This window comes from Chenopodium album, chromosome 13 (assembly GCF_948465745.1).
Source record: "Chenopodium album chromosome 13, dcCheAlbu1.1, whole genome shotgun sequence".
Lineage (NCBI taxonomy): Eukaryota > Viridiplantae > Streptophyta > Magnoliopsida > Caryophyllales > Amaranthaceae > Chenopodium > Chenopodium album.
Genome location: NC_137846.1, coordinates 24,662,111 through 24,675,434, shown reverse-complemented (window position 1 = coordinate 24,675,434; position 13,324 = coordinate 24,662,111). Strand labels below are relative to the sequence as shown.

Genomic DNA, 13,324 nt, shown 5'->3' with positions numbered 1-13,324 from the left:
AGATCAGGTGTTTTTTCTGATGTGAGAGAATGTAGGATTGTTGTAATAAATGAATTGTAGATGCCCTCAAAATGGGGGAATCTCCCTATTTATAGGGTCATCGATAAATGTGCCCCTGATTAGGCCACTCTAACCTAATTCTAATGGGCTGTGCCGAATTACGGCTTTCTCGGGATTTGGGCCCTAAAGGCCGCCTTTTCTCCTAAATTCTAGGAACGCCATGTGTCAAATGGGGATAGATCCAGTTTGGACTAATCCTAGGCTGACACGTGTCGCCTGCTGGTTGGTCCACATGGCATAGGTAAAAATTACCCAAAACATTTTTCACCTTCTTACAATAAGCATATTTCTCACCAGATCCTAACCCTATATATACATATATAATATGTGAGAGATATATTGTTAAAATAGTGCTATTATTACTCCACCACTCCCAACCCCCACCCAAAAAAAAAAAAAAAAAAAAAAAAAAAAAAAAAAAAAAAGTTAATGATGTTACTTCAAGGCACTGTTAAGTCGATCTTCACATGATAATATGCTATGCATACATTCAAATGGTCAAATACTGTAAATTGATTGCTACATAACCAGTAACTCGTATGTCTTCTTTCTAAGTTAATATCAGTGATGTTTTTGGCCACGCATATATCTATTGTAATGCACTGAATTGCCTGATGCATATATTAATGTGAAAGATCATGCTGTCAGCATGTTAGCAGTCACTCCAGTTTAGTAGCAGCATCAGCATCCTTGGCATTTGATTCACCAGTGATTTTTCCATGGTTAGGTATCCAGAAAGTAAGAACACTCGAAGCTGCCACAAACATCACCCTTCGCGGTGCCCACTTCAAACAGGATGCAACACCGATGTGACTACTCCAACGTCCAATCTGTAGAAAAAATATGATTCAGGTGAGCTAAAAGATAAAAGATGTGCGTCACAATTCACAAGTCATTAGAGATCAGAACAAAAATTCCTCAGACATCATGAGTCATGACTGCTGTTAGCCTTGAAACTCCAGCCCCTCCACCCACCCCACCTCACCCCACCCAAAAATTCCCAGTGGAACTGGTAAGGGGAGAGCCACCACACAATACTGCAAGTCAGTACACGTACTAACAAAACAAAGGTACTTCCAAGTGTAAGAATGTGACAAAATTCCTACAATCTACTAGCTCTAGGAGGGAATGAAGGTAGTAGAAGTGACCATTCATTTGCATTTAGTTACCAATCCTAGTACCCATTCACTACTCTACACGCAATCACCCACTATTAGTAAACAACCATCTACTTTACGCATGTATCTTCAAAGCCACCCAAAAACTACCAATTCATCCATTGAATTAATAGTCTATGTCCCTAAGCAATAACATAAAAAAAAAATAAAAATAAAAATAATCAAAATAGACACCACTTCAACTTCAAATTCTTAGTCCAAAAATAATTTGCGGCTGGCAAACATGAATCGTCATAGGATTCGTCCACAATTAAATATCACCAATCCAATTATAGAGAATTTATTTAAATTTCACAACTTATGATTCCAAAATTTACCCATTTAGCATTCTTTTTAGTAGTAGATTGGATTTTATACTGGAATTACTTTTTTGTTAAGTTGGTGGCTTTCAAAGAATTAAGGTCCACAAATGCAATCCCAATGTGACTTATCTTTTATACAACATCACAATTGAGTTACATAACCATGCCTTAAGTGTTCCTAAATTCCATTTGGTCACTAGTCATCATAGCCTACGATCTATAATCTAACAAAACTCTAAATACCCACTTCAAGTTCAATACACCTCAATTCTAAGAGGATACCCACGAAATTTTGGAGCTTTTGTTGATATTGTTTAGAAAGAAGAACTAAAACAAAATAAATAGAGGAAAGGAATAGTCCCACATTGAAAGATAAGAGCAAGGGATAGAATATGAGAGTTATAAAAAAAAACTTTGATTGTCTTAGAAACAATGCCTATGGGCACCATTTGGGATCTTGTTAAATGAGGGCAAAAGTTATTAATAGCCCATATTTTTTACTAAGTAAAAAATTTGAATAGCCAGATATTTTAATTACTTTATCTGAAAAAAAAAAAAAATAATAATTGCCCCAAAAATCACGCTTAATCTTCTTTCTTAGATTCAGAGATTCCAATGCAAATTCATCCGTCTCAATTCCCTTGTTAATTCATCTATCCCAATTAAACTTCCTTCTTTAATTCTTCAAATATTTTTTTTTTTTTCAAATATTCATCTTCCCTTAAATTTGACAATTAATTTTCTTTCTTTAAATAATCAATCAATCAATCAATCAAAGCCTTAATCCCAAAAGTGGGGTCGGCTAACAATGAAATTATGAAGTACATATGGAAATCAAAAGGTTTTCCATTTTTAAACTGATTTATAACAATGAAATTTAGTGTTTTAACAGTTCAATTTTCTCCTATATAATCCCTATTCTAATTTCTTTTTATCCAAAAAAAAAAATTAAATAATCAGAATACATTAATTGGGATAAAGTGATAAACTGAAGGTAGATCTTACATTTTTTCAAATTCTGTTTGGATAAAATTCTCATTATTTTAAGTGATTGCTAAAAGGTTGAACTAAATTGGAAAAAGAAACTGAGAAAAAATGTCACTTGAGGATGGATATGTCTTTTAACTTTATTCACAGCAACTACCATTATTTACAATATATTATGTGATTATTATAATATTTGTTGTGTTTAATACTTAAATTATGCCTACTAACATTAGAAGGTTAATATATGGTTCAACTTGTATTGAGTTACTATTATTTTTAGTAATAAGATAAATATAAAAAAAGTTATTTTTTAAATTATGAAGGGCCCAAATTATATTTTAGAGCAGGGCCCGATATGGGCGATACCCACATATATAAGGCAAAAAACCTTCAATTACCCAACGAGGCCTTATGCATACATGCCAATAGGGAGGAGGAAATTGTTGAAAAGGAAAAAGTGCAAAACAAAGGGGAAACTACGAAAAAGAAGGTGGAGAACCGAGAACAAGAAGAGGGCCAAGGCAATGAAGGGAAAGTACATACATTATGTTCCCCTCAACGAAACGACGAAACACATGGGAATCTAAGAACAATTGAAATAACTTCAAGCCTTGTCTTTCAAATTTGGCACGAGGTTTACAGGAAGGGTAGGCGATGAGATCAGTTGATTTCTTGCTCTTTTTGTTTTCAAGCACTTAACCTCAATTGCTTTATTTGTTCTCTTCCCCTCTAAAGCCCCATCATTGTTCTTTTTATTTTATCTTTTTTGCTATTATTTTCTTCTGTCTTGATTAATTTTCTAGGCCTGCAATAATTAATTTCGTAATTATAAACAACCAACAATTAATCTTTTATAGTTCTTAGCTCTTTACTTTAGCCTAGTATTAAGATCATTATTCTTTCTCCGATTGTGTTGAAGAACTTTGGAGGTAATCCTCCCTATCATGTATTTATCTTTAGTTTGTGCAAATTCTTGAATGGATGTTAATCAAACCTCTTCTATATTTCATTTCTATGTTGCATTAACCTTTCACTTGTTGTAGCAATTATAAGATTACTCCCACGTTAGCAAGTTTTACCCCTTGTAAGGTGGTAACCCTAGAGGCATACCCTCACAGCACTTTAGACCTCGGGCTATAAGGTGATAAGGTCTTACGTTGAATAAAATTAGGAAAATTTGTCAAGAATAACACCACCTTTCGGCGATCTTCCAAAAATAAAACGACTTTTGTATCATTTCAAAATAAAACGACCTTGAATACACATCTGCCAAAAATAGAACGAAAAACCTATAATTTGTTTTATAAGTTACATTCGACATGTGTCACTTGGTGATTGGTTAAAATATTTTTAATTTATTTTCACATTTTTCTTTCACAATAATGATTTAAAAAAATAAAACTAAATTAAAAAAATTTAAAACTAATAACAAAACTGAAATTAAAAAGGGAAACCCCTCCCTCTTGCCGGCAGCAACCCCACCATGCCACCACCACCCGACATCACCGCCGGGGACCAAAGCCCCCTAACTGACACCGGTGATACCCCCTCCTAACCTAGTGCCCGACCATCCAACGCCCCTCCCTTTCCCCTGAACCACCTTCCCCCCCACCCTAAATCCCCTCTCCTTCCCCTCGAAAACACTCCTCTTCTTGTCGGACGGCGACCAAACTCACTCCCCTGTGCCAACGAATCTGTTTATCCCCTCTGCCGGCCGTCTCCACCCACTCCCCCTTGAACCAGCATCTGAAAATCCTAAAACCCCAAAATCGAGTGGTGGTTTTAGGGGTTTTCGACTTTTTGGTGGTGGTTCAAGGGGGGAAGAGGGTGGAGACAACCTTCGGAAGGGCAAAATTGGTTTGCCGGCAGTGGAGGATGTTTGGCGCCAGCTGGTGGGGAGAGGAGGGTTGCAAGGGGAGGGAGGAGGGTTTTCGAGGTGAAGGAGGAGGTTTTTAAGGTGGGAGGAAGGTGGTTTGGCGGGGTAGGGGCCTGGGGCTCTAGCCGCCGGCGATTATGGGGAGGCTTGGTGGTGGGGGTGGCTGCCAGCACGGGGAGGGAGGTCTTTTTTTAGTTTCATATTTTATTTTATTTTTTTTAATTTTAAGGTTTTTTTAAAAAAAAAATTCTTAAAAAAATTGACTAATGACATTGTGACACGTGTCACTAGTAACTTATTTAACAAGTCCAACAAGTTACGTTCTATTTTTGGCAGATGTATATCAAAGGTCGTTTTATTTTGAAATAATCCACAGGTTGTTCTATTCTTGGAAGACTGGTGAAAGGTGGTGTTATTCTTGGCAAATTTCCATAAAATTATTAAGCTTTACATAACCAAAGCATAAGGAGAAAAAACTATTTCCCATTGTTAACTCATTTAGCTTTGTCAAAAATGAATGTAAATAAATCACTTCATAGAATATGGATGTTTAAGAGTCTCATAAACAAAGCTACTCCGTCTATTTCTTTCTAAGTACCGCTATATCGGACATTTGCACAATTTACATACAACACTAATAAAGTTAGTCATCTCAAATATATAATTTTTGAATATAAAATTTTTATAACTTATGCTTCTTGATTATTAAAGATAGGTCAAAATTCAGCATTGGCACATGTACTGGTCAAGCTAAGGTACTTATTTGAAACAGAGCGAGTGCCGGCTAAAGGAATGGTTGTTGAAGGGGAGAATGGAAAAAGTTATAGTGAAGATAATCTACCTCACTCCTTGAGTTAATATCCCAAGCATGCAAGCTTCCATCACCTGAACCTGGACAGAAAATTTAATATAGCATTTAGCCCTAGGGATTTACATCGAGCTAGAAAAGCCAACAATAGAGTTCAAATATAGTTTTTTTTTTTTTTTTTTTTTTTTTTTTTTTTTGAGGTCTAGAGTGACACATGGAAGGCAAATGAAAAAGTTCAAGCATAGTGATCAGTGCTTAGGAACCAAAACAAAAGTAATGGAAAGATTCAAAGATCAACAGCACAAATTGGCTTAAACAAGTCACATGCTTCAAAAAGATATGTTTTGTGTGCGTGAGTTTTTTGCCCTTTGATTATATATATAAGAAGCATACTTTATCATAGCGTACAGTATTTTTTCATATAGTGCCAAGGAAAGTAATACAAACCTGCAACAACGTATTGTCCATCGGGAGTGAATGTTGCTTCTATCGTTGTGTTATGTGAAGGCTCTAAGCTGAATCCACAGCGCTGCATGAGAAAAAATTTAGACTAAAATATTTCTCATGAATTAAGCTCTCTCTGTAGAGTGTGCAGGAACGATGAAACAAGAATTCATAGAAACTCAAGTTTATACTGGAAGGTAATGTATAGAGCCAAACACAAATGAAATAATCAGCTAAGATAAAAGTAACCTTTTCCCCAGCATATGCATCAAGGACATAGACATTATTATTTGTGGTTGTCAAGAGCATAGATTTTCCATCATTACTAAATTTTATGTCACAGACTTCCGCAGTATCTCCACCAACTAGAAAGGTATCAAAAGGACCCTACAAAGAAAGTCTAAAAATCATTATCAGTTACAAATATAAAGAATTTGCATGCAAGTGTCTAGGTTATATGGTGCCACACCTTATCATAGGAGCGCGAATCAAACAATTTAACAGCACCCCCTTCCATTGCAACTGCAAAAACAAGTCCTTGCTGATCATATGCAACTGCTGGTCTTCCCCGCAACCGTAAAATCCCCTGAAAACCATACAAGTTCAAACGAAATCATAACAATTCCCATATCAATGGAATTTTACTAACTGAAATGCACGTAAAGTCTAAGGATTATTATGCACTTAATAATAGGTGTATCACCTTTTAAATCATACGAAGTATGCTTTAGCAGGAACTTAATTTAGAATTTAAAAATTGGGCTAATAAATATGTTGCCATGTTTGTTAGTTATTACATATGCTTGAACTTCATGACTTCACCTTCACAAACTCTTCTAAGTGAAATGCATGTAAAACAACATTGTAATTAGCACCTTTAGAATCAAACCTCGATGTGATTCTTTTAAAAGCTTCATGCCTATTGGATAGCACAATGGCATTATGTATAATAATTAAATTGTCGTAAAACTTGAGAAGAGAGTTGAAGTTATGAGGAAATGTGTACAAACCATGGTATGTTTCTTCTATAATGTGTTGAGGGAATTGTAGGTGTTAATATCAGAATTTCAAAACCTTGTGACAACCACGGTACGTCTAAAGAAAAACAAGGGGTACTTTTGACTTTTACATGGGTACATTTAAACATTTCAGTTTTCAGTCTAACACTTGCTTTCATATGATCATATCTAGTACCGGTTTTTGATTACTGGAGGGACTCCACAAACAAAAAACAATTCTATATATCTGTGTCACTCAAAGGCATAGCCAAAAGTCATCGCCCAACAATGCCTCAATGGCTCAATCACATTTTTAGGGTTATCAAACGATACCCCTGATTGAGAATTGAGATTAGGCTCAATTGATGTGGTTGTAGTGACAGAGGATGAGAATATTGGTCGCTACCTTTGGCAATCTTGTTTGCAATGAGCAGCGACCTGGATTGGGTTTATTCTGCAATATGGGATGAACGAACACAGTGGTCCTGATACCTTTGTCCTAGATCCTAAGTACTCATTAACAACCCCCATACTGATAATGGACAATTTCAAAATTCCAGCAGAACCAAAAAGTTAAAATTAATAAGACTTTTGCATATTAAACAACAGCAAAGGACCTTGTGCATTCACTGATAAGCAAATATTTATGTGTAAGACCTGAGACAAGGTTAAGTAAAATAAATAATGATGCAGCAAAACTCCGCATGTCAAAGAAAATCAAAGATCTATTTTGGCTTCCATGGAATGTATGACATCAAAACAGCGTTAATAATAAGGTTTGATCTTAGGATCAACAAGAATTAGCTAAAAAAAAATTTACCATCTTTGATACTTATTAGTTGTGATTTCTTACTCTGCTGAAATATAACTAAGTTGTATTGGTTAAATGTTTATTGAAACTAATTTCTATGATTTGGATTTTTATACATGTAATTTGATATTTTCCATTGAAGGCACTCAAGGCAGTGACTGAATGTTAAATTTTGATGAAGTACTTTTAGCAGATGTATGGTTTCGAAAATTACTTATATTTTCAATGTCATAAAATACTATATCCTTTCAATATTCATTAAGTGTTGAATATCTTTGGACAAACAAATTATAACATACAAGGCATGGAAATTACACTCCAAGTACTAGCAATCTAAAAAGATTAGTTAATACTTCAACAAAACAAAAAAAAGAAAGGATAGTTAAAATTAAAATACTATTTTAAATGCTCCAAACTAAAATTACAAAGTGAAAACTATCAAGATAATCATCAAACAATAATAAAAAATTTAAGAAAAAAATATTATCACCTGGACACTAGTTGAGATGTAATATGGAATGTGCTGCAACTACATATTTAAAACCCTCATTAACATTGGCCATTATCAACAATACAAGTGATGTTGATAGACGACAAGATGGGATTAGAATTTATTTCATAAAATTCACACCTTTGTTTTGCCAAAATATAAACTAAAGGATGGGAGATTCTCATGACCTAAGCCGTCGTGAAAAAAAGCGTCAGAGCCCTAAAGTATGCAGTACTCTTGAAATAGAAATTTATGTGAAAAATTCGAATAATCATCTCAAGTTACATGGTGTAAATTGGCAATTGGCAAAGACAACCACTACACTGTCATTTTCCCATTAGGTTCCATTCACTTATTTAAGCTTATGTAACAAAAAAGTACATCAGATCGTCAGCAAAATTAATGGTGCATGTACGAGCACTAAGCTTGGTGCTCAAACTTTGAATTTATCAAAGCGCATATCATTCAAGTTTCATAAAAAAGAGTTCAAAATAAATTTCAAGGATAAGATACGCCCACAACCACAAATGAGGCATTGTTTGCAACAACACCACCAAAAAAAAAAAAAGAAAAATAGTAGAATAAAATAAACACACTACCAATTGAGGTTCACCAAAGAACCTACCATTTACAATTGATCAAGATGGCATCCAAATGAAATTCTAGTGGCAGGTGATATGCCTCCAACCACACTTCCATTTAAGTGAGATTCATTAATGTACATTTAATCAAATATTATTACCGAAGATTGATGAAATGCACTACATAAATATTTGTGAAATAAAAGTAACTATTGATGAAACAATCAAATTAGATCCACTAATGAACCATATACAAATTTGAAAAGTGCACACAAACTTGTAAGTTATAGAAATTTGGATTTCAAAAGCTACATTGAGCTCGCCTAACTTAAAAGAAAATTAGAAGATGGATATAATCAAATTCTATGGAGTTTCATAGTAAAGAAAGTTAAACTCCATATAAAGGTTTGTCAATTAAGCTATAAGCTCAACGAAATTTCTCCCACTATCATTGATGTATATCATCTTTATTATAGGCATAAAAAAAAAAAAAAAAAATAAAATAAAATAAAATAAAATAAAATTTGAAGATAGCAAAGATAAACCTCATAGCACCTTAGCCAGATGAGGTAGGCCTAACTGAATTACACAGCACATAGTTTTGCTGTTTCAACTGAATTGGAAATTGTTCACACCATAACAAAACAACACTCAATTAATTAATTACTTAATTATATAACAATGAACTTGCAATGGAAAAGAAGTATTCTCTAGATTTATTAACAACAGCGGTCACTTAAATCCTTTTTGGTATAGAGAACATAAAAATATATGTTTACAAAGGTTAGAGTCCTACCTGGCAGGAATTTACTCGAAGATCCCATATTCTTACACTGTGGTCAAGGGAACCAGACATAAAGCTATCATTGATTGGTGACATGCACAAGGAAACAATTCTGCAAAATACACCAGCAGATATTAGTAATCCAAGGCATTTCAACTTCGGCAGAGAGAAAACATAGAAATGGTAGTACAAGAATATTTCCAAGACTTCACACTCAAAGGTCCACAACACCCAATATGATTCAAAGAGAAAATCAAGCAAGAGATCAACAAGGATCCAACAGTAGAGGCCTTTTATACAATTAACAACAAATTCGTTTGACGATATTCAAACCTTTCTTTATGGCCTTTAAAATAACGAAGACAGCGATTATCATACATGGAAAGATATCGTAGGGATTCTGCAAGAAAGAAGCAAGAACACTTTTACATAGTATTCAGACAGCAAGCAGTGAAGCCTGCACGTGATTGAAACAGAACATAGTCGAGAAACAATAGTAACTGAACTTGCCTCCTGTTGAATCAAGGTTATACTTAGAGGAACAAATCACCGAGCTAGGGTGGTGGGTGAAGCATATCCGATCAGCACCATGTTTTTTATGATATGTGGTCTTCAGAAGTCTGGAAATCATTACATTTAAATCAGTGAATCAACAATATATTAGCTTAAAAACTAGGCATTCCATTTAATGAAATTAACTAAATTTTATAACAACATGTTCATTGATAATAGGTTGCCATTATCAAGGTATGTAAGAAGCACATATAAGAAAGAACAGTGTAAGGTAGTAATTGAGATACTTAATAGCTTAGCATCATTAAGTTCAGTATTATCTCGAACAGTGAACTCACTCCGCACTAACAATGTCATAAAGTCGAACTGAATCATCATCACTGGCAGTAACCAACAGATCACTTGTTCGATGGAAATCGATTGAGTTTATCTTTCCACCCTGCAAAGAATAAATACTTGGTGATGACAAAGATGTCAAAAAAAAAAAAAAAAAAAAAAAAAAAGCATGTAATGCTTCATGTAAGCTCTTTAGAATCTTTCCCAATATTCCTATTTTAGTAGATTATTGTTAAACATTGGCATGTCTCATTCTTTATGAAATAAAACTATTTAGTATCATGAATAATTTTGCAGAACTCTAGCTATCTGTTGTATGTGGGATGAAATATCTTAGAATCCATAGTGATTTAGCAAATATGAGTTAGAGAATATTTAAGACATTTCACTAAGAGCCAAAAGGGTCTAGGAAGTCACTTATTGGAACTAGGCAACACAAGTCAGCAACATTTGGCTTCCATGCAGGTCCCAATGATACATCTTGGACTAACCGTCGGACTATTTAGAAGTATTCAACATAGAGAGATCAACATTTTGCATGATCCTAATATTTTCATGGATCAATTGCTGAAAACTAGGAAAATATATGTCGGCAAGCAAGGCTACACATGCAGATATCAATGATATAACTTGGACTATTCAAAATATCAATATTGCACTTTGGACTATTCAAAAGTGTCAAACTTTCCGATATTTTTGGATGGTTCAAGCTTTTGTATAAATTTTCATTATTTTTCAAGGATCTTACCTTAGTGTTAATATCCATTTGAATGAGTAAAATACTTATTTAACAAGTGTACATAAATACAGACTGAAAGTCTAGCATCTGCTCACATTTGATTTCTGAACACTTTCTCTGTCCCAAAATTTTAAAGCTATTGTAATAGAATCATAGTCTACAGTCAAGCTGTCTCCATGCAGCATGGGACTAATTTCACTGTTGATATTGCAACTACAGAAGTGCTAATTTTTAAAAAATATAGCATTACCTTCATGGAAATAGCGCTCATATTCATGAGTCAAAACCTCATAGCTAACTGGCCCTAAACTAAAGAAAGATAGAACATGGCAAAAGATTTGAAAACAAAAACAAATGGCCTTCATGCCTACAACCATGAACCAGCTTTGTATCACCTTAGACAACAAAATTTGGAAAGATCAAGTTGAAATCAACAAAGCGAGAAAGAGCTCTCCCATTTAGACATTTAACACTATACACTCATTCATTCAGATGACATAGCATTATCGTAGAACATTTTGGTTAAGAGCTATATGCTAACACAGTATCGTAGTAGAGGGAATTAGAAAAATGAAGTTGAGAACTAAGATCAAGGATTGCCAAGACTAGATCTAATATGCCTGATTATCATGGTTGGGGCAGACACATGTTTTCAAGAAGGGTATGGTTCACATAATTATAGAGTACTCTTGTACTTCCAACATGAATAAAAGGAGCGGAACTCTATTCCTATCTACATACAAATCTTATAAGAGCAGGATATTGTGTGAACCAAGGCACAAACATGGAAATTTGATAGCAACTTCTATGATGTTCTAACTTATGTGAGGAATGGCAAGCTGAAAAGTCACTAGCTAAATCAACGCCAAATTATTATGTACTCCGTTGAGGTAGTGAACTAAGCCAATTAAAAAGTAATCACTAATTCTTGAGATTCAACTTCATTCCAAATAAAGTCATCTTAAATGAACATTGTCATGTAATCATTTTTCAATTGTCTTGCCTTCTGGTACATTTGATGATAACATGTTTTCTGGAGGGAGCCCCAGTTTATCAACAAAACAAATGTTGTTCATCAAAGGGCAAAATTGGCATATTTTGGGGTAGAAATGGGTAAAACCGCTTACCATTTCTACCCCAAAACAATTGTTTATGAAGATGAAAAACTTGGATTTTCTTTGTTTTCTGCTTCTTTTTCCTTATAGTTATTCCTCATTGGTAACCAGCAAATTTAGTGATTAAATTTACAAGCCTAATTTTTCAAATAAACCTCTTCAAAACTATTGAATTTATTACACCAACAACACCTTAGAGAATCAAAAACATCTTTCAAGCAGCAAATCATAATGCATTACATCCAATAAAAAAAAATTAAAAAAAAATCAGCACTCAAATTGAAAAAAATTAAATAGGAAATTACAACAACAACAAAAATCCAGACAAAAATCAAACATCATAACAAATTGAAAATTTAAACAATTTCATAATCAAGTAACTGAATAACACGGGACTTGAGAAACAAAATTGAAGTGTAAAAATTGAAAGAATATGAAGGAGTTAAAGTAGTTATAAACTCACAAAGTCTGAGAAGACGGCGCCAATGGACATGGTGCGCACAATATCGTCATCAAGCTGATTGAGAGACATAATCACCATTAACGTCGAAGAGAGTAAATGCAGCAAGTTTCGTTTGGGCCGGTAGCTAGGTTGCACAAGTACGGGTGTTGACACGGATACGGGTATGAAACGATACGGAAAAACGTCTATTTCAAAATAAAGGACACGGGTATGGAACGTTAAAATTTATATAATACATTTTTAGAAAGAATTTGACCATATATTTGTCATTCCGTCCGCTAATTAAATCATGTTGTATCATATTAACAATATGATTTATACGAAGGCACTCTTATTATTTAATAATTATCTTATCTATCTTAATTACTTAAATTTTCTCATTAAAAAAAGTTGAACAACCCATATCATAGTCGGATACGGTCCGATACGTATCATCGTGTGTCCCACGAATGTCGGTGTCCGACACGGTGTTCGACACGGACACGGCAGTTGGATGAAGTGTCCATGCTTCCTAGGTCGGTAGTGTTAGCAAAGCAAAAGCCAAGCAGTGTCAGAAAACCTCGAGAAAATCAAGGGGTAATTTCGTCTTATCAACATAGCAATTAGGGGTAGTATTGTAAGTATGCCCAGATGTAGCAAAGAAAATCACATTCAGAGAATAGTGTCACTAACCTTTTGAGAACCCTAATTCGAAAGCAAGGAAATTCGAAACCACTGCGATTTGGTCTAACTGGGAGCTACCATATTCCGAAAATGGTGTCAATTAATTTCATGTTGAAAATCATATTTCCTGTTGAAAACCCTAATTCGTATGCAAAGAAATTCGAAACCACTGGTGG

At 34.3% G+C, this 13,324-nt stretch overlaps 1 protein-coding gene across 1 annotated transcript; it reads right to left on the bottom strand.

Annotated features, from left to right (window-relative positions):
- Window positions 1-476: 476 nt before the first annotated feature.
- Window positions 477-12,627, bottom strand: LOC145576534 (protein ANTHESIS PROMOTING FACTOR 1-like). Its single transcript, XM_081634276.1, has 10 exons — window positions 12,486-12,627; window positions 10,171-10,271; window positions 9,830-9,939; window positions 9,653-9,719; window positions 9,332-9,431; window positions 6,125-6,241; window positions 5,905-6,042; window positions 5,659-5,740; window positions 5,245-5,294; window positions 477-890 (listed from the first exon to the last, which is right to left on the bottom strand). The coding sequence occupies exons 1-10, from the start codon at window positions 12,561-12,563 to the stop codon at window positions 720-722; spliced, it is 1,014 nt and encodes a 337-aa protein (XP_081490402.1). The 5' UTR covers window positions 12,564-12,627; the 3' UTR covers window positions 477-719.
- Window positions 12,628-13,324: the final 697 nt, after the last annotated feature.

What these genes read in the sequence shown, in the direction of transcription:
- LOC145576534 (XM_081634276.1), bottom strand. Translation starts at nt 12,563, where the DNA reads ATGGTGATTATGTCTCTCAATCAGCTTGATGACGATATTGTGCGCACC. An exon ending in ATTCGCGCTCCTATGATAAG is followed by an intron (nt 6,043 to 6,124) that starts GTGTGGCACCAT and finishes CTTTCTTTGTAG; the next exon opens with GGTCCTTTTGATACCTTTCT. An exon ending in TGGACAATACGTTGTTGCAG is followed by an intron (nt 5,295 to 5,658) that starts GTTTGTATTACT and finishes TTTTCTGTCCAG; the next exon opens with GTTCAGGTGATGGAAGCTTG.